This window comes from Podarcis vaucheri, assembly GCF_965113315.1.
Source record: "Podarcis vaucheri genome assembly, chromosome: 7".
Classification (NCBI taxonomy): domain Eukaryota; kingdom Metazoa; phylum Chordata; class Lepidosauria; order Squamata; family Lacertidae; genus Podarcis; species Podarcis vaucheri.
This window is the reverse complement of record NC_138765.1, coordinates 12990380-13018205: the sequence shown is the minus strand read 5'-3', so window position 1 is coordinate 13018205 and position 27826 is coordinate 12990380. Positions and strand designations below refer to the sequence as shown.

Sequence of the window (27826 nt, the reverse complement as noted above, 5' to 3'; positions counted from 1 at the left end):
CACACACACACTTGCACGCACTCGCACCCCCTTTTCCTTTTCTGCAAAAGCCTTAAAACGATGCACACTGTCCGGCTGTAGTGCCCAAACCTCACACGTCCTTGCAGCACGGACAAACACACACGCACTTGCCCGTGCACACACCCATGCACGCACGTGTGTAAGTGCAGAAAGCGGAGCAGTGTGTGTCGAGGGGGGGGGGAGAGAGAGAAGAGAGAGATTTCCATTCCCCCCCCACCCTGGGTTGATTGTCATCCTCGGTCGATCGTCACCTGTCCAGCGTGTGTGTGTATGTGTCCCCCCCCCCCAACTTCGCCCGCCCGCCACCCCTTTCTCTCCACTCACCCACCCACCCTTTTATATATATATTTATATTTTTTTCCCTCCGTGGGGTTATGCGGAGTGTCACTCACAGGTCCCCGACATGTTCATCCCACTGCCGGTCCCCTTGGTCTTCCAAAGATCCGCCGGCCCGGAGAACGGATGGCGCCTCAAGTCGCCGCTCGCCCTGCGCTCTGCAAACGGTAAGAAGAAGGGGGTGTAGGGGGCGGAAAGAGAAAGAAAGCAGCCGGCAAGTCAGCAAGGAACATAATGGGGAAAAAGAAGGGAAAGGGGGAAAGAAAAAGACGAGAGAGAGAGAGAGAATGAGAGAGATGCCACCAACTCTTGCAGGCGAGAAGAGAGAGAGAGAAAGAGGGGGAAAGGAGGGGAGAAAAAGGGGAAAGAGGGAGAGGAAGAAAGCGGAGATGGGCGAGCGGGGTTTTTATTCATGCGGTATTGATCCGGAGTGTCACTGCTCCGTATCGAACCTCCGGCGCCGGCATCCTGCGGTCGATAGACGGAGGGGGTGGGGGTCGGTGGGGGTGGGTGGTAAGCAGGGAAAAGAAGCCAAAGGCAGCCGCCGAAACCAACAGCACGCAGACGCCGGTGGAAGAAGACTGGGCAAAAAAGAGAAAAAAGAAAGGTGGAGGAAAAAAAGAAAAGAGAGATCCCCGACACTTTCACTTTTGCTGGGTGGGGGGAACCGGTGAAGCCTTTGCTCCCACCCCAATCATCAAGTTATTTTTATAATATTGCTATTATTTCCTTATGAAGTTCTTCCTCTGTTCGGTATATGGGAAACACCAAGTAAGGTTTAGGGCTAGGCAGGTGGTGGGCTGGTGGGGGAGGATTTTTCTAGCCCAGAGAGAATTAAGGGGTGGGGGTGGGCAGAAAGCACCTGTGAGATCCAGTCTGGGAAGGTGCCCCCAAATAACCCCACCTGCCTCTTCTCCAATGCCAGCCAGTTCTGTCAAATTGTTCACAGCCTCCCATAAGTACCCCTTTTCATCAAATGTCCCCCAATAATATCCTGTTCGAGTTTCAGGTGCAACCCTGGTAAATGGTTACTCTAGTGCAATCATGCCAAACACCCCACCAATATTTTCTGGTTTTATGCTTCAGATCCTCCCTCCAAATCCTCCCCACATCTAGTCAAATGCTTCTAACAATAAGCTCCTGTTGAAGTTTGACTAGTTCCCCCCACCCCATGTCTGCTTATGCCCACCCTCCTCCACCCACCAATTCTGCAAGTTAAATTCTGGAATTGTGAATAGTTCAGATTCTCTGTCTTCCTTGAGATGGGGTGCTTCAGATGGGAAATGAAACAGGACCGTTGCCTTGTGTTTAAGGGGGATTTATGTCCCCCCTTAACACCCCACAGCATTTGGGGTCTGCTTTGTGGCTCACTGCTCCCCTCTTCCGATTTTAGACATTTCCTCTGTATTCTAGTTACTGTTTGTTGTCAGCGTAAGATGTATAGTTCCTCTGGCCCCCCTGTGTCAAGCTATTTCATTCTGCTATGCTCCCCCCCCCATCTACACACCTCACTATTATGTCTGGGCGCATCTTAAAAATAGACTTTTGGATTGCACCTCTCGACCATTAGACTATGGACGGTGAACTCAAATGATAAGTGGGGATGTGTTCCTTTGAAGTGGTGGGCCTTCAGAACAGGGGAGAGGGGGTGCATAGGGGTCTAGTAGTTAGAGAAGGGAGGTAGGGGAGGGCTGTCTCCAGAGCTGGGGCTCCCGAGGTCTATGAAGGGCTTTTCTAGGTGACCTTGGGGAAAAATTCTCCTCTGCCTCCTAAAATTATGAGGCAGTGGATTATATGGAATGTGCTGGGTAAGAATCTGGGTAAGAACTGGGACGGCAGTGATCTTTTTGGGGTGGGATGTGGATGCTTATTAATGAACAAATTAGCAATAACCGCTGACTGGTAGATCTTCTTCCCCTTCCCCTCCCGCTCCCCACCTCATGGGAGAGAACCCAGGCATCCTGATGACTGATTTCCCCTACTCTAACCAACTATACTCTGGGAGAGCTTCCTTTCCTTGGTAGACCTGACAGCTGGAGATTTAGGAGTATCAGGGATAGGGAAGGGTCAGGGCATGAAGAGAAATGTGGGCATTGGTGCATCAGTGGGTAGGGAGTGAAGCAACCCCTGAGAAAGGGTAAAGGCAAGAACGGGGCGACCCAAAGGGAGGGGGGGAACGACAGGAGGCAGTTTTATAATCTGTTTCTGACACGTTCTATGGCTGGCGGGTGGGTGGTGGGGGTTCAGAGAAGTGGCTTTGCAGAGCTGGCCCTGCATGCACACCCCTCCCCCCCTGCTCTGCTGCAGCCAGCGCGGTGTGGAAATTGTATTGGTGTCAAGCCCAGTCCGTGCTAATGAACCCGGAGATCTGGGAAGCGAAGCTTGTTCAGAGGCAGAAATCGATTTTCCAGCCTGTAGTAACTGCCCCCACCTCCACCCTCTCATGCTCCTTCCTTCCCTCTCTTTCTCTCTCTCTCTCTCTGGTCAGAGAAGTCAGTGTGTTTGGTGTGTGTCCATCCTTCCATCCTTGGCGCCTTCCACATCTAGGTCTGGATGTGGGGTGTCGTGGGATGGCACAAAGCCAGCCAAAGTTCTTTTCGTGGTGGGTGTGGAACCTGGATGGCTGAGCACGAGGGGGAAATGCGCATTGTGGACCTTGTCTTGGCATGTTACATTTGTGTTGTGCACTGGCAAAATAACCATAAAGTAAAACTCCATGGGGCAGCCATCAAGGTTTTAGGTACTAAGATCAATTCAGGGGAACTTAACGTTATTGGGAATCAGTTTTCCTTTTCTTTTCTGGGCGTGATAATATGTACTTGGTCAGCTGAGTGGGAGGCAGAGGCCCAGATGGTTGGACAAGCATCCCGTGGCTGTAGGATAGTTACACCATGCCCTCCTGCATGCAATGTGTGAATGTGTTTTTTTGCAGGAGTGTTTGCCACTGGTATCTCTACACAAGGTTGTGCCTCCTTAGTGTCTTGTGGTCTGTTTACAGTGACACGTATATCCAGTTCATGTTTTTGCCTGTGATTTAGGCTGCGATCTAGGCTGCTTTTGCATTTTTAGCATTACCTAGCTCCATAAGTCAAATAAAAGAACCCATGGTAGATAGAACATGCATTTCAAATTGTGATGTCTCTATTCAAAAAAATAATACATTTTGAAAAAGATTTTTTTTAAGGTTTAGGAACATGCCTTTTTAGTGTGTTGCTTCTAGTTTTTAATGTTGTCTTTGGAAACTTTAAAGATCCATGTAGGTAATACCTTCATTTCACCAGTTTTGGTGATGGCATAAGGTTGCAAGCTTTTGAGCTGGTCAGAGCTGTTCTTCAGACAGTAGCCACCCGTCTTTGTAATATTAAGTGCCAGAAAGATGAGAAAGAATTTGGCAGTGATGAAGGTTGCTATGATTTTATTTAAACTCCCCAGATGTTTTGGGTGATATCCAGTGTTTGTCATACACAGAGTAGACCCGGTGAAATCAGTGGACTTAAGTATATTAGAAGAGTCTTTCTGGATCAGACCGAAGACCCAAATAAACCATTATCCTTTTCACACGGTAGCCAGCCAGATGACTATGGGAAGCCCGCAAGCCCAACAGCACTTTTTCCAAATATTCTCCCCAGCAACTGGTATTCAGAGGCATACCACTTCGGATTCTGGTTGCAGTACACAGCCACCATGACTAGTAGCCATTGATAGCCTTATTCTCCATGAATGCATCTAAACTTTTTTAAAAGCCATGCAAGTTGGCTGTTACAGTAGGAAACTCCATCTTTGAACCATGTGAATAAATGTGGATAAATATTTCCTTTTGTCTGTCCTGAATGCCAAGTCCAATCATTTCAATCATTTCTACTTTGACTATGACTTGGATATCACCCAGCGCAGGATGGCAGAATTCGGAAAGGCACTGTAACTCAATAGGCAAGCCACCCCCAAGCTGACCCTGAGCCTCCACAGTGTATTTCGGATTCCGTTTCAGACTTGAGCATCCATTCCTATTGATGGCTTTTGGGATTTGATTCAAACCCATGGAGAACTTCAGCTTTGAATCTTTCATTTGGCTAAACTTTGATTTGGGCTACATCGCTTTGGTAGCTGGGAGCTCGTTTAGTTTGCTTTGTGGGCTGATTAAAATCAAAGCAGGCACCTGTCAAAAAATCTGAGCACAAGTTATATACTGAATTCCCATATACCCAGTTGACACTGGCAAGTAATACATTTGCTAATAGCAAACTAGGCCCTCAATGAGTGTGGATTTCAAGGACAAAGTTTCTGAAAGGAAGGAAAAATTCCATGAATGTGCATTATTTGGGACTGAAATTTATTATTTTATAATATAGCACATCATAAAGTGTTATGCAATCTCTACTTTACTGCCTAAGTACTTTAGAGGTTGCTCTTATTTCCATTTCATATATTGAGAACCTAAACACCAAAGCGGATGGACAATAGCTTGTTTAGGATGTGCCGGTAGCAGTCGATGCATGTAGCCATTTTCATTGTAAGGAGTGCATTGTGAAACCACCAAACATTTGACTTTTTTTGACATGGTGAGAGGCCTTTTATGAATGCTCTGATATGTATCCGTTCAAACCAGATATATAGCTATTTGTTTGACCAGAAGCTGGTCAGCTGAGTAGACCAGGCATAGGCAAACTCCGGCCCTCCAGATGTTTGGGACTACAGTTTCCATCATCCCTGACCACTGGTCCTGTTAGCTAGGGATGATGGGAATTGTAGTCCCAAACATCTGGAGGGCCGGAGTTTGCCTATGCCTGGAGTAGACCATTCACATCACAGGAATTTTATGGCATCTTCCTCATGGTGATTTTTACATGCCATTTTCCCCAAGAAGTCTGTGGTTGAGGTGAGTGCAAAACTCAGGTCTGCCATACCCACAGTTTGGTTCTCGTGGACATTGTATGTTTGCAAGTGCTTTATTTTTAACCATGCACAACTGATGGTAATAGCTCATGGTACATGCCGTTATGATGTGTGTATGAATGACTGCCGCCAAATAACTGGGTTAAAAGAGAAAGGATAGGCAAACAGATGGAGGAGACACTAACGTTCGTACTCAGGGGGTGCAACTGCTTAAACTTGTCAAAAAAAGGCATGGCTGTATACGATACCTAAATCTCCTACTTCCTCCGCGTGGGCAGATCTTTCCCTCTAGGCTCGGTAGCTGTGCTTAGAAGCCCTTGCAAATGGTCCTCTCTTAGAAGTGGGATATTTGGTGAGATGGGACAGTCAAACTGATGTGGTATGGTGGGGATTCTGCGTGGGGTTATGTATGCAGGCAAGTGATGGCTATGGCACTGGGCTTGATAGTGTCTTCGCTCTCCTATGGTATCCGGGGCTGAATCGCCATGTCATTTCCAACACCTCTCGATCCAGTTGTGCTCAGATCCTGGGCGGAGCGGTGTCTTCTTATGGCACGGACAGACAGGGATGTGCCCCTTGCTGGGTTGTGCCCTAGCTGATCCCAGACAATATGGACTCATAAGGAGCCTGGGCAAGGGGGATGGGAGATGATTAGTGCATGTGGGGGTATTTCTATACAGTGGCTGCAGGAGGGCCGGCTTGTCTTTGCAAAGCTCCGGTCCTCTTCCCCCCTCCCCCCGCCTCCCTTTGCTGCCTCCTCCCCTCCTTTCTCCTCTCCTCGCCTCTGCTTTTTCCCTTAAATAATAATCATAAAAAGGTCAGCGGCAGGAGAGCTGCACACCCTGATTGGCCGAGCTCTGGGCCCTTTGTTCCAGCCGAGCCTCCGGGCACAGCCACGCGCCAGGGTCAGCAGGATTGGGGGGGGGAGGAGGACAGGCCTCCCAAGGGACTGGCCATTGGTGATGGGAGGGGGGGTCAGTGCTGAGGCTCATGTGTGTGTGTCTCTGTGTATGAAGGGGGGGGAGATGAGGGCAGGGTGAAAAACCTTCTCTTGCAGAGACAGCTTTTCCACCCTCCCCGACCCCTTAGCCTCTGCCTGCTTCTTTTCCTCTCTTCCTCTTGCTGTCTCTGTCCACCTTCCTCCATCCATATCTCTTTTTGTCTTTTCCTCCTGGAGAAGATCTCTGCGTGAGGTGGGTGCACCTTGAAGTCGCCCACACATATATGTGTCGACCTGGTGTCACTAAAAATTGTGTTGGCTTTGGGATGTAAGCCAGTGTTGCAGAGGGTGCACCTGTTTTCCCCACTTCTACAATCCCCATGCACACCTTACACAGTTTTCACTACCTATTGGTAATATCCTGCCCTCCTGGCCTGTGTAAAGTGCCCTACTCATCTCTAACACCTCCACACTATGTTTCCCATTTCATCTGCCTTCCTTTTTGTACAAGCCTTTCTACTCTCCTTGTCCCCAGATCTTTCCCTTGTTCTTTTTTGCCCGAACGTGCAACCCTGCCAGCTGCATCAGTTTCTCATCTCTTGAGTTCTTTCCTCTTCATTCCAAATATTTTGGCTTTCATGCTTTTCTCTCCCCTTACCCTGGAATTGTTTCAGCTTGTTTCCCCTCACTCCCGTGCTGCTACAAATAAAGGTTTCTGGGGTGACACCTATTTCAGAACAGATGCAGCACCACAGAAAACACCCACACCTAGCCCCAAAGTGTGCCAGGTTGTTGACATTTTGCGTGGAAGCTGCCAAGTTGACCGAGCAAGCGAGAGACGACAATGCAGTGGCTGCAAGTTGCTTCAGGGTGATGGCTCACCCAGGAAATCACCAGGAGCAGATATTTGCCTGCACCAATACTTTCTCCTACTTTAAATCTTCCCTATTACCTTGTGCCTTGCTGACAGCACACCTTTCCCAGAGTCAGGAACCCTCTCTGATCTCCGCATCTGCTTGCATTTCCCATCCTGCTACTTCTTCCAATTTTCTGCAGTCCTCCTTTCTGTTCAGCCTGGTGGGTCTCCTTCACCAGTTCTTGCAATGTTCACGTTCCAAAACTCTCCTTGTAGCCCCCTTTTCTGTTATTTTTTCTCTCTCTTCATCCCTGTCACAGGCTGGACACAGGGGATGTTAATTCTGATAGCTAAGGTAAAATGGCTGCTGTACTGATGTGAACAACAGTGGGCATGAGAGCTGTCACTAGGCTGGTGTGTGTACTAGTAGCAGTGAGAGCAGCATATGGATAAGCACATTGAGCAGCTACTGGGTTAGCCAGCTTGAGACTGATACCCATACCCTGGTTTTAGACAAACTCGTGGTTGGTTGGTTTTTCAACCAGCGTATTCTGCAACATGTCGTTGATGCAATAACAGTGCATTAGTGGTGGATTTACAAAGGACCATCCACATATTGTTCCTCTTTATTGAGTGTTCTGTGATACTTCCTCAATGCTGCTGCATTGCTACTACCTGGAGGGGCTATAGTGCACAAAAGTGGGACAACCCCCACCCCAAACCTTAGAAAATTTGTGCTATTAAAAAGTTACAGGATTTCAGTGGTATATTACAGCAGGACATGCACTGATTGGAAACGAAGCAGTAAGGCCATCACAAAACTCTTGCAGGTGCAAACAGTATTGAAATCATGTGTAACTGCCCTGATACCATCATGTGCCCGAATGGTGTCCTAAGGGGCCTTTTGTCTCTTAGATTCACTCCCCTCCCTGAAATGTATTATAGGGGATAAAAATAGTGGCCCGTCTTATAAGTGTGTTTTGAGGAAAAGTTGCAAAACTGTACCCAAATGCAGTGCTTTCCTTTTCCCCATAGCAGTGAATGGCTGTTTGTATAGTCTATCCTATAGAACTTGATGCACATGTGTCTTAATGGTGGGCTTCATGTAGATGCATATTGTTTGAATCATTTACAAATTGCTCACATGTGAGATGAGTTTTGTGAACTTCCATGAAGCTCATAGCATGCTGTGGGGGTGACTTGAGGACAGTGAGTCCTCTGTGCATACATCCAATAGATTTTTTAAAACAAGAAAGGATCTAACTATGCTCCAGACTAGAGCAAAGGTGGGCAGAAATTAGTTCAGGATCTTCTGGTAGATCTTTTGGTGATTTGCAGTATATTAGCAAGAGTTTCTGACTCCCAGTTGTTTTAAGAATAGCAATAACTAAAAAGCTTCCCACCTCCTTACCCTAATTACGTTGCTGAAACAAAAACTGAGAGGTGGGTGGGTGTGACCAGCAGTGGGTTTTCATGTGAGTGGACTTAACAGATTGGTTCAGGTACTGACTGCAAATTCCTGGACTGAGCATATGCTCAGAGACACCCTGCTCCTCAGTTCTTACTGTATGTCTGCCTACCTGAGCTTCAGTTTTACGCCAGGCTCTAGTTGGTGAACTTCAGGTAAAAAGCAAGCAAGCAAGTCTGAGGTCTGCCTACTCCAGCTCTGGGGGAAATGGAAGGAATATGTGACTGCATGACCACAGATTGCATGGGATTCTGTGAGTACAAAAACACATACAATCCTTTGTATAGATTCTTGCAGAACACGTGTAGCATGTGTGGGATATCTCCTTGAGCATTGTGGAAGGGTGGCTGTGCACTGTAGGCTGAGTCTCTTGGGTTGAGTATGTGCACGAATGGCTATTGGACAGCCGGTTGCCGATGCCACTTGCTGCTGGAAAACCATATTGAATGTACAAGGTGCTCTGGTGGAACAGTTGCAGAACAACTGTTGGATTATTGCATGGCTACATGTGCTGGTCTTTATGGTAGAGTTGGTCATGTGTGTGTGAATCGTTGTGGGGTGACTGTGCATTCAAGTTTTTGGAAATACACGGTTTTTATTTAATGTGCCTCCAGATTACCTTATTGATGTGGCTAGCGAGTGTTTGCATTCTCACAGTGTTGGAACCTTTTTTTTGTTCCAAACCATCCTCCACAAATTTATCCAATCCTGTTATGTCAGAGGGAAGTCCTTTGTGTATGAACAGCAGAACATTTTAGCAGCCTTGAGATGATGAAGTTCAAGATATGCTGTGCCTGTGAGTGCCAGCATATGCAGAAACATGTAGGCTTTAATTGAAGTGGGCAACTGAAGGAATAGTTGTTGCACAGATGGAACCAGCCAGAACAGAAGAAGGCAGATGGATTTTCTCGGAAATCGGTGGTTTGCAACTCAAAGGGATAAATTTGCAACACAATTCCTGCTGTGGGTTTGCACATCACCACCGAGAGTAGGAACAAGTATGGACTGCTTAGTAGAATAGAATTCCTGCAGCAAATAGTTAAAGGGTTTTCTGTTTTGATTTCAAGTCAGGGACAGTATGGTCCAGTAGATAACATTGTGATTGTTTATTTACTAGGAAGTCATTATGACAGGTGGTATGTGTGTTTGTGTGGAGAGAGGACTTGCATATTGCAAGGACTCATGGGGGGATAGTAGTGCTTCTCTTTGTAATGTGTACACACCATGGGTTCCCTGTTGTTGAAGGACAGGCCACTCAGAAGCAAGGGGATAGGGCTTTTTTGCCCTCAACACAGAACTGTCCCCAGGTACAGTACTTTATTATCCCCTATGGGAGTGAATGGCAACTGTTCATGTGTGCTGGAGAAAGCAAGGAGTTGAATCAAGGCATAATAACTGGGATAGGGGCTAATTCTGCTCCCTGCTCTTGGGAGGGAGCCAAGCTTGCCTCCATAGGCATACCTCCACCCTGGGTTAGTTAGATCACTTTTGTTTTTGGCTCCTTCCACCATTGGCTCTGGCTCCACCCACCACCAGCATGTGGGCCCCGACAGATTACCCCTGAAGGAATGTGGCCCTTGAGAGGAAAGAAGGTTGATTTCCCCTTCTTTTGATCATCAACTGGCTTTTATATCTGCATGCTTCTCTTCCTCCAGGGGACACATGGTGGAGGAAAGGTGTGCATGGCCCCTCTTTGCACATCTTTTGTCTCCACTCTCACATCATGCGCAAATGCCTTTTTTGCTTGAGCATCTGTGCACTGTGAGCCATAGCAGCTTGTCTCATGAGTGGCGCTGTGAACGTGGAATAGATGAAGATTGGCTTTGCTCGTTAAAAGTCACGCATAAACGATGAGTGAATATAATTTCTATAATATCAAGTTGTCCTATATCGCAGCGTTGTGACCAAATGGGAATGGAGCACTTTGGGGAATTCAGGTAGTAAGGCATGTAGTAGTAGTGTAAATGGTGCACTTAGTCTAATGGGTCGCTCTGCAGGTGGGCAAAAAGGAACAGCTTTTATGTTCCAGAACCCCTGTTCTTCTTCATATACACTTTCCGCCCAATCCTATGCAGAGCCAAATCCCACTTAGCAGAGTGGAACTGTACTCTCAAATAAGCACGCGTAGGGTTGCTGCCTTTGGGTGGATCTCCATGTTACGAAGCAGACACAGCATTCTCATGTTTGCCTGGCAAGGCAAAGGGGGAAAGGATGTTTGCAGGAGAAAATCCACGCATGGGGGCTGCTCAGCACTTCTTGCGCCTGTTGATTCTCTTCTGCAGAGATCTCCTGCTGCTTCCATCCTTTTCCATCCCTTCATCCCTTCCCAGTTGGCCTCTGGGAGCCTGGAGGGAAAATGGACTCATTTGCAGAGAGGGAAATCAACAGGTAGAGGAAAAACAACAAAGTAAAGTAGACGGACCCCCTTTTTTACCCACTGATTTTCCTTATAAGTGTGTTCCCTGCATTTGTATTACTTTAGCAAATTTAGTTTTGGTACTGTGTGTTTTGCCTTCAGGTGAAACCACACCTGTGCTGGTACTATTCTTCTGACACATCCCAACCCTGTTGTAACCACTTACAGGGACATGTAAAGGAGGGAAGTTAGGGAAGAAAGCTGCAGTGGAGGATGTTAGGACTTTGTACCTTGCCCATTAGATGGAAACAGCAAGGATTTATTGCATCAGTTGTTTAAAACATTTATATCTTGGCCCTTTCCATTACTATCAGAACCTCAATGCAGCTTCCCAAAATCAAAACACTCTGCCAATATAATCTGATAAAAGCCACAACTAAAATAGAGAGCATCGTCATTTGTCAAAAAGTCCAGGCAAAGAAAATTGTTTTTAATTCCTGTTAAAGGGCAGAGAAAGGATGGTAAATAAATGTTTCTGAGGGAGGCATTCCACAGTCTGGAAGCCATCACAGAGAAGGCTCCGCTCCAGATCACCTCTTGCCTAATCCCGGTGTGCCTGGAGCAGGGCTTTCAAAGACCATTTTATGGGCAGAAGACAGGGATGTGTGTGTAGAAAGTGGGAAACTGGGAGGCAAATGCTCAAAATGTGGCTAGAGATTTGCTTGAAGGCTAGAAGGTTCTGCAGACGGTTTGTGAGGTTGACAGGTTTTATGGCCAAATCATTGAAGCAAAGGGTCTCATTCACAGACGCAACTTCTTTGCCCCCTATGGCAACGGTTCTGTTTTTCCTGAAGTGTGGTTACCATTGATGCCTAATGACTAGCTGTGTAGGTGTGAAACAAGATTGCTGCAGTGATGAGCAAGATCCAGGGTGGGGGATGGGAGGGAGGGAGGAAGGGGGAAGTTCCACAGCAAAAGTGGTGCATATAAATATCTACAGGACCCTTGCAAGCCTGGTTTCCCCACCTGCCAATGCTTTGGACTACAACTCCTGATCCATACTATCTAGAGGTTGTTGAAGGCTGTTCTGTAGTATCAAATATTAGAATACCTTTGTTTGAAATTTGTTCGCTTTGTGAATCTGGTTTAATTTCAGCAACGTCCAAGTAAAACGTACCTAGTATTGCAGGCTCATGCTAGGTTGGGGAACCTGTGGTCTAGCTCTATCAGCATGGTTGATGGCCAGGGACTATGAAAGCCCAACTGGTAATATGAGGGACTCAAGTTCCCAACTCCATGGTGCAACAAATCAGGTGGTTCTTCTGAAGGTAGTTAATTTTTTACTCAGGGAGGGCGAATTAGTACAGGCGTGGCTGTAACTCACTCTACAGGTCAAGGAAAGGGGAGTGCAGAAATAGTGAGAGTGGTGTGATGGATATACAATTGGCTTTGTTAGTTCCAGGTCTAAAGCCTTCTCAGCCCTGAACCACACTGGGTGACCTTGGGCTCGTCATCGGCTCTGTTGGCACGTCACAATAAGCAAAACAATGACTTACCATGAAAAACCAAGCATGCTCATGCACAGGAAGAAAACAGTGTCCTCTTCACTACTCGCCTGTTTCTGCTGCTGCCACACTGCTAGGTGCTAAGCCATGGTTTGGCACAGCATTACACCAGAGCCTGGGCTCATGGTTTGCTTCCTCTAAACAAACTCTGAGCAGTAAGCCAAAAACAAACTTTGGTTGCAGCTCATGGTTTCTTTTGCAAACCACCCTGTGCTCCTTGGAGGATGGACAGGAAACCAATGTAATATATAGAAAGGATAGAACATGGGTAGGCAAACTAAGGCCCGGGGGGCGGATCCGGCCCAATCGCCTTCCCAATCCGGTCCATGGACGGTCTGGGAATCGGCGTGTTTTTACATGAGTAGAATGTGTCCTTTTATTTAAAATGCATCTCTGGGTTATTTGTGGGGCATAGGAATTTGTCCACCCCCCCCAAAAAAAAATATAGTCCGACCCCCCACAAGTTCTGAGGGACAGTGGACCAGCCTCCTGCTGAAAACGTTTGCTGATCCCTGGGATAGAACATTGGCAGAGTATCACTGGAAAGTTCAGGCTGAAAAGGTCTTAGTGAAGAAAGGGTAAACTTAAGCCACAGCTCCTTGGATGTAAGGCCCGGAAGTTTGAAATGCTGGATTTGAACATTTTTGTGTCTAAAAAAACATGTTCAGTGGTTTATTTTTGTTTATTTTTTGAATAGGGGGATATATTTTGAATTAAGGCGTGGAAGCTGAAGGTCAACCACACTGGCTCTATCTTGTAGCATTCTTGAGTCATGCAAGAGTGTATGTGGGCATCAGCCACGGAAGGTGTGTGTAGGGCTATGCCCTCCAGCTCTACTCTCACCAGAGTCTTCATGCATTTTTCTGAATATGCTTAGAATCGTTCTTGTGAGGATTGTGATTTGGGAACCCTGCATGCAGAGGATTCCTGATTGCCAGAAGGTTTCTTCGTCTATTCAGCCAAACATGCAACTAATCCCATGGTGGGTGGCTGGGTATGTAGTAAGTGGGGATGGGGATAGAGACAGGGAAGACTGGTCCAGTTGCTTTTACAGTTGCCTGCTGCAAATGAACCTGGTGCTGGTCTGCCAAAGCCACACCACCCTTGCAGTACTGAGGGCAGGGCTAGTGCCCAGGACCTCCATAGTTTATTCCCACAGTGTCCTTTGAACAGGTTGAAGAGGGCTACTGACTCACTCTTTTGTGTTGGCAAAGGGGGCCAGATGGAAAGCTTCAGGGGGTCAGATTAAGTTCCTGGCCCACTGGTTGTCTACTCCTAGTTTAGAACTTTGGAATCTGACACTTTGGGAAGTTTTGTGGTTAAGAATCTTGGAGCTGGAACGTTTTCATGCTGGTATGTTGGGAGTGGTGGGTGGGAGGGCCACTGTGAAGAACTGTGGAGTTTTGAAATGCTCCCTTACAAACATTAATGGTAAATCATTGGCTTATCTGATGTAATTTGGGAACGGTTTATGACTCAGAAACAATGAAGAAATACTTAAAAAAACAAAACCCAACAGGCTGTTAAAATCTCTGTTTTTAGTAGCTCAGATGTAGGTTTTTGCTTCTGTAGGCAGGAGATGTAAGGGGTGATGTGGATCATTAAGAGGCTCTGACGCTGAGCTGCCACCACACAGGTGGCTTTGCTTGGTCGACACTAGGGGCGGGGGTCTAGGCAGCCCCCCCAACCCCAAAATCAATCCTGCCCATGCCTGTTCTAGACTACAGCATGTTATTTAAACACACACCCCATACTCAGTTATTGTGTGAAGCTTTAATCCTCTTTACATTACACAATGAGGTTAGATCATGTGGGTTCCTGGCTGCTGTATTAAGAGGGGGACAAAATAAAGGACCCAGGTATGAAATGGAAAGAAAGAAAGAAAGAAAGAAAGAAAGAAAGAAAGAAAGAGCAGATAAGCGATTGATCAAGCTGAGGTTTAGAGAGTGATCACATTTACGCACACTCTTTCCTGCTCTCTCTCTCTCTCTCTCCCCTCATCATCATTTAATGAGGTCGGAAGTGGAGCTGCTTAATGAAGTTTAACAGGGTTTTAATTACTGGCAACTCAGAGCCTGCTCTACTAGGACAGGGCCTGGCCGCCAGCAGGAGTGATGGGGGGTGCTGCTTCCTTGCCAGCCTCAGAAAAAAGGCTGGATCTTGGGCAGCCGGCAGCGGGGGGGGGGGGGGAGGGAGGTGGAAGCACTGGGGGAGCCCCAACTTTGCTTCTTGCTTCCCCCTCCCATTAAGCAGCAGTGACTCTATGGCTGGGAGGCTATTGCTCTGCTTTCCCTGAAAGCTCTGCTTTCGTATCCCCTTTTTCTCCCCACATATTGTCAGTTGGGGGTCAGTTTCTGTCAGCACCGAGCACCTGGTGTTCAGTGCTTGCCTTGGAAAATCCAGAGAATGGGAATTAGCAGGTTTAGGCAGCTGGGCTTTGCTCGCAGCCCAAAGTCAAAGGGAAACTGCTGGTTCATTGGGATGGGAAGTGGATCTGAGCAGGGTTGCCACCTTTTCTTCTGGTTGCTACTCCTGTGCATTTCATGGCAACCTGATAGATTGAAATATCTCAGGTGAAGCTCCATCTGGTATAGAGATGAGTGTTAGGTAGAGCTGCGGGTGTGTCAGCCTGCTTTTAGTGGCAGGAGAGCAGACCCAGGACAAGGGGTGAGGAGGAGATGGCAACCATAAGCCCAGAGAGTTGTGTGCCTTCCCCCCTAGTCAAGGACAGAAAGTTTGTTTCCTGCTGCATCTGTTCCTCACACATATATAAGGTCTGAGTTGTATCCAGGTTCTGTCTGACACGAGTTAGAGTTCACTTTATATGGTTTTCTGTGTGGAGGGTTGTTCTCCTAGTGGTTAGAGCAGGTGTGGTGTTTCCTCCCTTCCACCCCAAGACAGAGACATTGGAAATCTCCCTGTTCTGGCACGGGGGGTGGGGGGAGAGATAGGACTACCCCCTTTGTTTTAGGAGGGGGCTTTGCCTTGACCCCCCCGACCCTACTCTCGACCCCCTGAGGGTGCAGCGTCCCCACCTCGCAGCATGGCTCCTAGCGGCCGACGCGGGCCTGACGGACAGGTCTGGCAATCGGGCAAATTGTGTGGAGGAGGTGGAGCATGAGGCCCAGTCGCCGAAAGCCAGCAAGGGCCAGCGCCTTGCAGGTCCTTGTCTTGGCACAGAGAAACCTCACTATCACATGTACACAGGGAATTTGGTGCACATGCTCCACTGGCAGAAGCACTTATGCGTTGGCTGGCATGGCCACCCACCCTCCAGGTCTCTATGTCCTTTGCAAAACAGGGCACAGATGCATTTCAATGCAAGGGTGTGTCTCCTCTTGAGTGCATTGTGTGATGAGTGCCTACAGATGAGACTGGTCATGGGGAGAATTTGGGGAACGGGCACAGGCTTCAGGGGAGGACAACCCTATTAAGTGGCTGTCTTGGGTGGTAGATGTGGGAAGTCACCAAAGGTGGCAGAGTGACAGGGAAATCTTCTGGCAAGCTATCTCACCTAGGTCCAACTGAAATAAAATGTGAGTAGTCCTCTTACACAGCTCCTGTTCCTTTAAATGAGGCTGTGCTGGAGAACGCCCCAATGGGTTGCGGGCCCCATGCTAATCCATGGGTGTCCCATGGGTGTCATTGGCCCACTGACTTCAGTATTGTCTACATTGACTGGCAGTAGCTCTCCAGGGTTTCAAGCAGGGGGCAATCTCAGCCCTATCTGGAGACACCAGAGATTGAGGCTGGGACCTTCTGTAGGCCAAGTAGATGCCACTGAGCTACAGCTTGGATTTTTAGACTTTGGACTTTGTGGTCTTCTTCTATAATGGCGGGGGGATTTCTTAAGCTGGTAATGCTTCACTTACTTTGATATGTGGCAAGCAGACCCTGCTGCATCTGTAGGTACTCTTGTGCACTTCTGCCTCTGATGGCACTACTGGACCCGCCTCGGTTTCCCATGGTTCCTGTGTCTCCATCTTTCCTTTTCTGCTGTGTTTTGTCCCGGGCTGAAAAGAAGGAAGTGACTGGTGGCTGTGATACGATTTGTAAAGTACTTTGCAGCCTTTGTGATCTGCACATCAACAACCCTGCAAGATGGGTTGCCGCTCTTCCCATTTTACAGCTGGGAAACGAAATTGAGAGATGAGGTGCTTGCTTGAGATCATGTTGTTGTGAGCCTGTTTTAGGGGTAACACCTGAACCCACAATAGGCAACAGAGAGGAAGCCACCTTTTCCCCCAAACGACACATTCTGTCTGCTGGCTCCAGTGTTGTGAACAGCCTGCCATTGCGATTGCAAAATTCTTTCGGGGAGAGGTTTGAGGCCCAGGGTGGGTGGGCAAAAGCAGAAGGTGGGCAGCTGACATTAATATTAATTCTGCTGCAGTATGTCCTGGGTGTTGGACAACAGGGAAGGGCAGGCCTTAGACTTACAGTATGGGATCTACTTTGCGTTTTACTAGCAGCCGCAAACCCACCTTTTGCAACCAGGTGCAGAAGATGTAGAATTAAAGAACATGGTGCCTCTGAACAACGGCCGAGCTAATGGATTTGTTTTGAGTTTTAGAACTGAGCTGAACTCACAGTCCCTCCACACAAAAATCTGTTCCTAGTGACCCCAAGCTTTGTTCATTTCAGCAGTTCAACTGTGGGAAGGGGGGCTCATTTTATTGTTGCTCTTGTTAAATAACTGGGAGCCAGAAACACTTGCTGATCTACTGCGAAAAGCCTGTCAGTAGATCCCAATTTATCTTCTGCTCACTCTTGCTGCACAGTACAGAGCTTTCAACCTACTGTAGAGTAAACCAATGTAGTGTAGTGGATTTGGATGTGGGAAACCCAAGTTCAAATGCCTACTCGGCCACAAAACTCATTGGAAGGGGGCAAGGTTCTATGGGCTTGTCCATACTACACAAGAGTGGAATGTGCATTTGCACCTACCTGTCTCCTTATTAATGTTGGCGGGTGTCCAACATTATGTCCTCCCCACCCTAATGCTGTGCAGGACCTTCCCCCACCCCTTTAAATTCAGGTTTACTTTTTTTGTTGTTCTTGGGTATTTTAGACTTTCTAAGGATTGCAAAAGAACACCCAGCAATTTAAAAGGGAAAGGTGTGAGAAACACTGGCATGGGGATAATGTCATGTGACTGCGCCCTTGCATTAATGGGGAGACAGTCACAAGTTCACATATTGTTGCGGTGTGGACAAGCCCTCTCTCTGAGCTTAAGCTGCCTCACAAGGTTGTTGGTGAGGATGGGAATACTGTGTGCACCAATACAATCTGTGCACACCCTCCTATTTACTCTTCATCCAGTGACACACACCCCTCCCGCTGGTTTGGGAAGTGGTATATGCGCAATGTTAGACACAATCCATATTTATTCTGCCGATTCTTATGAAAGACTGCATTTTGATGCGTTTCCTCCCAATCCGGCTTTGATCCGAATTGAGACAAAGAGCAGCCTTTCAAGCATGTAATGTGTACACACAGCCACAATTGTTGGGAAGGGCAGGAGGTGAGTTTGAGGGCTGGCTGATGTCTTGTGAGGACGGGGTATAGGGAAGACTCAAGTGGAAAGACATGGACTTAGGGAAATGCTTTGAAGACAAAGGGAGGCAGAAGGTGGAATGTGGAGGGAAGAAAGAAAGAAAGAAAGAAAGAAAGAAAGAAAGAAAGAAAGAGAGAGAGAGTGGGTTTATATAGAGAGAGGAGGTGTGTAGTTGAAGGCAGAGGAATACATGTAGCACTAGGCATTAGGGGAATGGGAGATGGAGAAGGAGATAAAGGTGCCCAAGATCAGATACGTAGGAAGATGGAAAAGGGGGTTTAGGGGAGAGGAGACAGCATCAGACTCCTGGGCAAATACAACTGGTGGAGAACACTGTGGTAAGCCGGGTGGGTTTGCTAAGGAAGCAGAACTTGGCCTAGTCCCTGTCTAAGACAGGGATTCAGCTCTTGACCTTTGGGGGCTGTTCCCACCTCTAGGAGAGCGAATGGGGTCTTCAGTGGACTAGCTAAACCCATGGGTTTGTGGCACAGTGTGGGGCTAGAGAGAGGGGTGGGAATTAGGACTTGTGCCGCTGCTTCCAGCTCAGCCATTGTATTTGTGTGACCTTGGCAGGGAGTCTTCCTCCCACCTGCACCGTTGAGGATGGCGGTGGAGGTACCTGCCTCTTTGTAAGTGGCTTCTGGAGGCCAGAGAAAAGGGATTTTGGTCACTTCTTGGTCCAGGTTTTAGTTTAATGGTATAGGGTGGGGGGGGGAGAAGGAAATAAGTCCAGCTGTTCCCCCAGGTTTTGCTGCTGTTATTGCTTTTTTTTGTTGAAAAAAATTATTATTACTATTATAGCTTTGCCAAGGCATGCTGAGAACTGCGAAATCGTGACACAGAGAGAGGGAGAGGAGAAAGAGAGAGAGACTAGACAGGGTGGGGATGTCACCTGCCCCCCCTACCATTCCACCACCCCCCAGTCTGCTGCAACGCAGAAACCAGGGAATGGAATAGGAAAGAAAATGAAATGCGTCTGAAGCGAGGAGAAGGGAGAAATCGTCGGGTGGAAAAGGTGGGGGGGAGGGCGAGAGAGCCAGCGAGTGAACGAGAGGCCTGGCCCTGCCGTAGCTCCAGCCCCCCTCTCTCCCCCTGCACAGTATCGATCGGCAGCCGTGGCTCGAAACCATTTTCATTGTCAGGCGCTTGGGCTGACGGATGCCCCCCCCCAACAAAGCGCAGCCGCTGGGGGATGGGAAGGGATGCTGCAGCTTGGGGGCTGGTTCCCCACACCCCATCATATTAATCCTATTTATCATCCCTGCTTCAGTTTTATCCCTCCAAAATAATATCTCACTGCAAATTCCAGTGTCCCCTATTCCTCTCCCTTTCTGCCCCCTGTCCCCCACCCTTTCTTTTCTTTGTAGTTTGTTGAAGGGGACCATTGTTCATCGGAAGCTCCCCCCCTGTACACACCCGTTTCTCAAATTTCCCTTATCATAGGCGGCATACTTCAGATCCCTTAACATGGATTAGTTACCCCTTAACACAGATTAGATATCCCTCCTTACTTGCAGCCAGGACCGTTAAAGAGAGGCAAAGAGGACAGGATTTCTTTTTCACCCTTTCGATGTACGCTTATGGGTTAAATGTGATTCTCAGTGATATTGGGGGTGGCGTGAGCATGGGTTTGGAGTCTGGGAATAATTCCCAATGTACTAAACCCATATCAAAATTGAGGAAAAGTCCCAGTATATGTACCACCTCCCCCCACCATGTATTGCCAGGCGTTGTTCTGTCCTGATCGCAGTCCGAGTGAGAATTATATATAGTTTAACTGATGGTTTATCATGCTGGACCATGTATTGGGATTCAGGTGCTAGATCATGACTTGTGTCCCAGACTGGGGGTGACAGAAGGGAACAGAAGCTTTGTGGGCACTTAGAACAGTTTCTGAAACATTTCATAAGGAGAAATCTGGAGATATGAGTGGAAGGTGAAGGGAAATACTCAAGTGTGCAGTTGTACACCATGCACATACAGAGGAGGTGTTCTGTGGTAGCTACTCTCTCACAATCCCGGATACATAGCGTGGGCTGATGCAACCATTTTTGGCTAATTTGTGATTAGAAGCCCATCTGACTTCTCAGCAGAACGAGAGGATTGTGTGATTAATGCAACCCCATCTCCAGATCACCTCTCCTTCATCTTCAGAAAAGTTCCAAGTGATCCAGAGACTGAGTTGTTGAAATGGGTGTTGAAATAATCTCATAAGCACGCTCCGTCATGTAGCAAAGGGAGCTCGCTTTGGCTTCCCACATCGCAAATGAGCAATAAAGCAGTTGCGTGAATCAGTTCTGATGCGTGCTTCTACTTTCACATGCAGGTATATTTATTAAGCCACACTCCCTATTCATTATCTTATATTCTTTCATGTTTAACTCCACCATCATGTGCACCTACTCGTTTGTGTACACGTCATCCTGAACATGAATCAATGCTTCATCTCACATGCTTGTGCCTTATAATTTTATTTCTGGGCTTTTTCACCCTAGTTTTTCTCCTCATAAATCTGCTCAAAGCACACTTTTACACTTGAATACTAACTGGCAAACATTCTCTCTGTGTGTGTATCTCTCTATTTCACAGACGCTTCAGTTCAGCTTGATGATACTTTTTAATTGCAGGAGAAAGTATAAATAATCAAAATGAACTTCACAAGCTGAAAAGGTTTGTGTCCCCCCCCCTTTCCTACACACGCTCGCACAAACATTCAGTTTAAATTGTCTTTCATGGCTCATTTCTGCCTGCATCTAAATAAAGTTTCATCATCTTTGTAGCACATCTTCATAAGGGAGTTTCCTGCATTTTCAAATCTGCTAGCAGAGCTAATCAAAAGTAAGCACCCCAAGCTGCCATTACAAATGTATCAGCACAAATGTTTGCCTGAATGAGTAAGGAGGATCCTTTCCCCCTTTTGAAAAAAGTGATTTAGATACTGAGCATTTAAAATGGTAGAGTTGGAAGGGACCCTGAGGATCATCTAATCCAACCCCCTGCAATGCAGAAATATGCAGCTATCCCATATGGGGATCAAATCTGCAACCTTGGCATTATCGGCACCATGCTCTAACCAACTAAGCCATGAAGGACTTGTTTAGACGAGGGCACAGCATTGGCACATAACTGAAAGCATGTGAAGCAATGAAAGGAAGAAAGCAGGATTACGGGGCAGGAGGGTTTGCACAGGATTCTGCTGCATGGACTTTGCTTCCTGCCCTGAGTCCATGATTTCTCCCTGACCCACTGTGGACTACCTGGGCCTCTGGCATGTTGTTACCATGGGCATGGGATTTGCTTGGTGTGTCTGATTTCTTGAATCCCTGCCCTCTAAATTCAGATATTTAGAGGGAGCTTCGGGCTTTTTTAGTGGTGCTAGAACAGGCACTTTGCACACGATCAGAATCAAGCTACATTACTGAGCCTAGGCATTGAAACAAGAGTGCTGAGCTTTGGCTCTGATTAGACCAGGGGATTATCCACACCGAAGGAAAATGTGGATCCTGTCTTGTTGTCCTGGACCTTTCCTCCTTTAAGTGCAGGGTCTTTCAGTTCTGGGCTTTTGGGAATTTTGAAGAATGGGGGGGACCCAACAATTTAAAAGGGAAATGCCCAGGACAGCACTGGGATGGGAAGGATGTCAAGTGGATGCCCCAACATTAATGGGGAGAGAGGCAGGTGCAAATCCACATTTTGGTCCTGTGTGGACAAGCCCCTTTTAAAATTACCCCTCCACACGCATCCCACAACTACAGCTGCAAATATGCTCACAGAGTTCGTTTCCTTGCAATCAGTGATGGTTATTTATAGTGCATAAAATAAATGAAGTGCCACACAGAAATTAAAAATGGTCTAAATGCTTCTGGTGCAATTGTTGGCAAGGCACAGATGGGAGGGAGACAATAATATTCTTTTTAAAAAGGCATTCATACAAATGTGGTGATTTGATGCCCCCTTTGCTTTCTCCCTTATTTATTTTTTAAGATTTATAAAAACAAAAGAGATATCAAAGGACGAAAAAAGCAAGAGGAGGAGTATTTTAAAAGGAAAACAACAACCAAATAAGACCACATAGGAAAGAGCTATCCCAGGCTGTGTACACATTACCAGTTAAAAATTCCGCTAAGTGGTTCTTTTTCTCTATTCAGATTGAAGCTGCTTTGGGGGGAAAACACATCAAAACGCAGTATTTCATAAGAAACGACAGGAGAGATATGGATTTTGGCTAATGTTGTGTGTACAACCATTTCCCAAACCAGCAGTGGGAGCGCACTCGGAGTAGAGCAAACGGGGAAAAAAGATGATAGCAAAATCAAAACATTCCCTTCTGTCCCAGCTACACACATTTTTAAAGACCATCCCCACGGCTGCTGATTTCTCTGCACACATGGTTCTGCATGTGTAGGGAGGCTGGAGCTGGTGAAGATCTGAGTGCTTTGGGAAACTGGAAACTAGCACTAGTGTGTTGAGGAAGGTTTATTTGACATAAGGCATGTATGGCACATGTGTGTTTAAGGCAGAATTTAAGGAGCACAAACAGTGTTTGCTGTTGCAAAAGGAGAGGCAAGTGTGAAAGTGCAAATAGTAAAAATGTGCTGACAACAAGGACTCTGTGTGTATGTGAAGAAGCAGATGAGTATGAAAAAAGATGAGGACAGAAATGTGGACAGCCAGAAGAGGAGTGTAAATGCAGAGAGCTATAAACGCACAAGCAAGATGGAATAGAGTTATCCTTCCAGTTTCGCTCACATATAGTGCATTGCAGGGGGGTTGGACTAGATGACCCTTGGGGTCCCTTTCAACTTTACAGTTCTGTTATTCTGTAACCAAGTCTTTTTCATGTATGCCTCACAACCTGAAAGCATTCCCTTCTATGCTATCTATAGAGCTTCGGAGCTTCTGAGATTTCATCAAGTACTTTCAATTCTGTCTTTGCAGCAAAACGGTCCAGAAAGTTGCATTTTTAAAAACAGATGAATGTTAAGATTATCTGAATGCCAAAATCTGTGCCCACAATTTCTGCAGATGTCCTATGTGGCTGCAGAACAGGGGGGCACATACGTTCCTGCCTACAGTGCTTCAAGGTTTATAGCTAGTTCACACAGCCATTTCTGGTTTGGTTTTACACAGTGAAACCCTAACATGAACCACACAATGTTGCTCAAAGTTGGCAAGGCTAGGATATGTTGGATTGTAATTCAGACACCTGTTGAAATTTGGTGACCATGGTCCAAAACTGAGATCTGGGTTGATTTCACATTGAAAAATAATCCAGAAAGGGTCACATTAAACAGTGTGATTTAGGTATGTTATAATCCAGAATGGCCGTCCTAACCTATACTGCTCATTGAAGTATCACACAGCCATATTGCTGTATTTGGGAAATGCCGAGGGTGAAACCCACACCTCATCAAGAACATAACATTGGCTAGAATCCGTTTTTTGTATCTGCCAATGCATTCACACGGTCATGCAGGTGTGTGATGAATGACAACCACCTAGTTTGTGAAGGCGTCATGTGAAAAGGTCTGAAGAAATTGGTGAAGAAAGAAAGGTTACCTCAGGATTAAAAGCGGTACCTGCCTTATATCAAGTGCTTGTATGAATGCATTGAGGGAGGGACTGTGACTCAAAGGGTCCCAGATTGAATCCCTAGCAACTCTCATCAACCCTGTCCATTGGCCATGCTGATGGGAGTTTTAGTTCAGCAACATCTGCACCCTTGCCTTAAATGGCTCCTTCTCAAGCCCAGAGGCCAAACTGTTTCCTCCAAGACTGGGAAGATCCATCAGGGAATGCCAGAACTCAAGCTTCTCATTTTTGAACTAGGGTGACTCCTTGCATGACCTGCAAAAAATCCCTGTTCTCCACAAATATTAAAGTACACATTGACTTCCTTTGCCTTTTCTATTGCACACATGCCTTGGAAAGTTCCAGTACTAAGGGGCCTGAATGCATTGAAGGATTGGTCTTCTCTATCTTTAACCAAGGAGCCGGTTGTCATGCAGCGGGTGGGGAAAAGTTCATTTGCCAAAAGAAGTCATAGTCAGGTTATTTACATGCCACATTTTCCACAACTACCTCAATGCTGAAAGTGCTTCGTGTAAAAACATTCAAAAACAGTTAACATAAAAGCAAAGTCTAAATAAGTAATACAATAACATAATGAAAAGTATAATTTAGCTACAATGCTAAAAACAACAACAACCCAGTAATTTCTACATCAACATTTAAGGGAGCATACAGCTCAAGGAAAGAATACCAGTGACTTCACATCCAAATTTAACATCGACACACTTTGCAATGCCAACACCCCTTTTTATACCTCAGCCCAAAAAGCCAGTAAATCCTCTCAGAGTTGCTCCAGTAGCCTCTGCAAAGGGGCCGTAGTAGAGCATTACCTGCCCTTGTGAATTCTGTTTCAGTTTTACTTTAACTGGGCTGTGGCCTTTCCAAAGTGATGGAGACCATGTACCTGTGTGGCACAGTGGGGCAGGACTCAAGTCACACCCTGGTCCTTCTGCACGATGTGTTCTTCCAGTTTTTGTGGTCCTTTTACAGTAACTTTGAGCTTGACATTTCCACTGCCTCCTTCACCCGGACACCCCCAGGTTGCAGGTTTTGGCCTATAGCAAGCAATGGGCCAGTGTGGTGTAGTGGTTAAGAGCGGTAGTCTCGTAATCTGGGGAACCGGGTTCGCGTCTCCACTCCTCCACCTGCAGCTGCTGGGTGACCTTGGGCCAGTCACGCTTCTCTGAAGTCTCTCAGCCCCACTCACCTCACAGAGTGTTTGTTGTGGGGGAGGAAGGGAAGGGAGAATGTTAGCCGCTTTGAGACTCCTTACGGTAGTGATAAAGTGGGATATCAAATCCAAACTCTTCTTCTTCTTCTTCTTCTTCTTCTTCTTCTTCTTCTTCTTCTTCTTCTTCTTCTTGTGTACATCGCTTGTGACAATGACTCTTCAAATTTGTCCATGGAGTGTTTTAGTGCTGAAGCTCTCTGAGGGTAAGTTCTAAATATTTCCCCTCCCTTCTGATCAACTCTTTCAAGGTGCAGTACTCCCACCAGCTCTCCTTTTCAAAGAGTGCCAGATGTGAACCACACTCACAAAGGGATAATTGGGAGGATGCAGTAAGGCTCCTGATTATTCCTTTGCCAGTGTGTGCCAGTTAAATTTGGTGCCTGATGCAAGCCACGCTACTTCAGCTGGGGTTGGGTGATTTGCCCATGCACCATGGATCAGCCCCACCCATCTGTCAAATGTGGCTAATGGTTTCAGGCAGAATTTGACCCGGAAGTGGTTCCCTAGCCCTGTCTCAAAGGTACATGAGCTCTCTTTCCTACTTCGCATCTGGTTACCTTAGCCTTAATCCAAGAATGCAGATTCTGTGGCACTCTTGATGTTGTTGTATTCCAGCAACTTCCATCATTCCTGACTGGGCCGTGTTGGCTGGGGCCGATGGGAGTCCAACAATATCGTTTACCCCTTCTTTGCCTTTATCTTCAACGTGAAGCCATGGTTTGTGTGTACTTGGCCTTGTAAGACACACACTCTGCACATGCTCACAGGCAATTTCTTTGCCCCTGCCTTGTGGTCTGTCAAAAAACAAACCTGCCAATTGAGCAAAGATGTTAATGTGGATACTGTGAACAGACTGGGGACAAGCAGGGCCGCTCGCTTGCGTTAATGTCCTCTTGTCAACACCCTCTGGTCTAAGAAACATGAAGCTGTGTCCCAAGAGAAGGCGCTTAAGGAGGGGAAAGACCTCTCTGTAGGAGAGAGCAGCCAAGAAGGCCTCAGGCCTAGACCTAGGGCTAGGGTTGCCACTGAAATTTCACCTGAAGCAAAATTCGAGGCAAACATGCGTTGTGTTCCTCCAGAGGCGAAACACCCAAGGGAACTCAGAAGGGCACTGATGAGACGAACAACGTTTCACGGTGATCTTTTGCCACCACATTTCGCTCAAAGTGAAATTTGGAGCTTGGAAATTCCGGGGTTTCTCCTCAGGCGAAACGCCTGGGGGGAAATCTCAGGAAGGCTAGAAGTTTCGACACAACCAGCAAAATAATATAGATAACAATCTACAGGAGAGGTTTGAATACCCCTGTGCCATGGACCCAGGCTTCTTTAGAGGAGTGCACCTGCAAATATTGGTGTGGAAATTGCCAGCCGCCTATACAGGCAAGGGGAGAGATAGTGAACCACAGACCCCCTCCTTCTCTCCCTGCACTCCACCCCATAACTTGTTGTGCCTTCTGCCACCTCACCCCCCCAAAAACCTGCCCCATTCCCTGTACTTTCCCCCCGCCTGCTGCTCCCCTCCCCCGCCCTGCTCCCCCGGGAGCGCACTCTAATAATGTATTTGATCGACTGGCGGCCGCGGACAAGCGATTATTGTCTTGTAGGGAGTCAAAAGTATTGATCGGGGGAGAAATATGAGCAGCGCGATGGAGCCGGCGCGTCACATACAATAACCACAGCCCCGGGGGAGCGCCCGCGACACCGGCCGTCTCCTCTCATTACCGCCCGCCTCAGCCAGCCGCGGGGACAGGGAGACAGGGACCGGGCAGGGCGACTCTGCTCTTGCCCCTCAATGCTGACCCGCAGGCCTATTGCTATTCCAGCCACAGGTTCCTCATAGACGGCATGGGTTGTGAGCTGGGGGGGGGGTAGGGAGCATGGCTGGCTCCTTAATGAATCTCTTTGCCCCCCTGAACAGCTCGGCTGGTGTGTCGCAGTCGCAACCTGTAGCTCTCCACTCCAGCAGAAAGAGGTCCTAATACTCAAGGTGGCCTGGGAGCGGGCATCTCTTCTGACCTGAAAGTCTGAGGATCTAATCCCAGAGATGTGGTGAGGTTGCTCTGTACATGTTCAGAGGCCCTCTGAGCTACACCTTAGGTCAAAGGAAAGCCTGCCTGCGATCACATTCCCAAACTGGTTCACATCTCACAACTTTGATACCCTAGTTTGAGGGCAAACATCAGCCTTCTTCTTGTACCCTGCATCAATGCATCAGCATCCCACTGTCTAGCAACTGCTGCTGACCTAACTCACAGTGAAGGATGCAGTGAGAATGGAGCATGAGGACTTTTTGCTGCCAGTCTAATTCGGGAACTCCTACTCCAAGAATTAAACACCGGTCCATTGTTCTTTTGTCCCAGTAGAGTCAAACAGCCTTGGTTGCTTAGACTGCAGTCCCAAGCCTCCTAACCAAGCAATAACTCCATTGAATTCAATCGGACATAATTCCAAGTAAGCATGTTTAGGATTGGGCTGCTGAAGTTTAGTTTAGTTTTAGTGATAGATCCCCTCTCTCAAAATCACAATTGCAGTGTTCCTATTTTGCAGGGCAAGAGCTGTGCAGTACTTTCAAAGTTGCAAAACTGTTTTCGCAGTTTTCCGTTGTTGTTTGCAATGACTCTGTGAGGCAGGGCACTGTTCCCATTTTGCATACATACTGCTGTATGTATTTTACACACATACTGTTCCCATTTTACAGGGACTGACATTGGATCACTGGCTTAAGGCCTCTTAACGAATAACTTGTTTTAATCCATGCTTTCCTGTTTTTGTTCACAAGCTGCTGGGCCCTTTTAAGTGAACGTGTATATAGAGCTGTCTTTATATAAAGAGTTCTTCTAGTCCAGTTATTGCCTACTTTGACTGATGGTGTCTCGCCAAGGACTCAAACAGAGTTCTTTCGCTTCTTTGCAATGTTGAGACTTTTAAAGTGAAGACACCAGGCTGGAGTCTAAAACATCTGGAGGGCACTAGTTCTGGTACTATGTGTGGTGTGTGTGAAGTTTCTGTTACTCTGGGGCTCATAACCCTCT

At 47.1% G+C, this 27826-nt stretch overlaps 1 protein-coding gene across 8 annotated transcripts in view; it reads left to right on the top strand.

The window, feature by feature from the left end:
- POU2F2 (POU class 2 homeobox 2) overlaps nucleotides 1-27826 on the top strand; it is a 105629-nt gene that overhangs the window by 37055 nt on the left and 40748 nt on the right. For 2 of the 8 annotated variants that reach the window (XM_082232657.1, XM_082232655.1), the window contains exon 3: nucleotides 416-524. The exons of the other annotated variants lie outside the window; for them this stretch is intronic. In XM_082232657.1, coding sequence (XP_082088783.1) covers nucleotides 425-524 — 100 coding nt within the window. In that variant the 5' untranslated portion in view covers nucleotides 416-424. The remainder of the gene's footprint in view (nucleotides 1-415; nucleotides 525-27826) is intronic. 8 annotated transcript variants of the gene reach the window in all.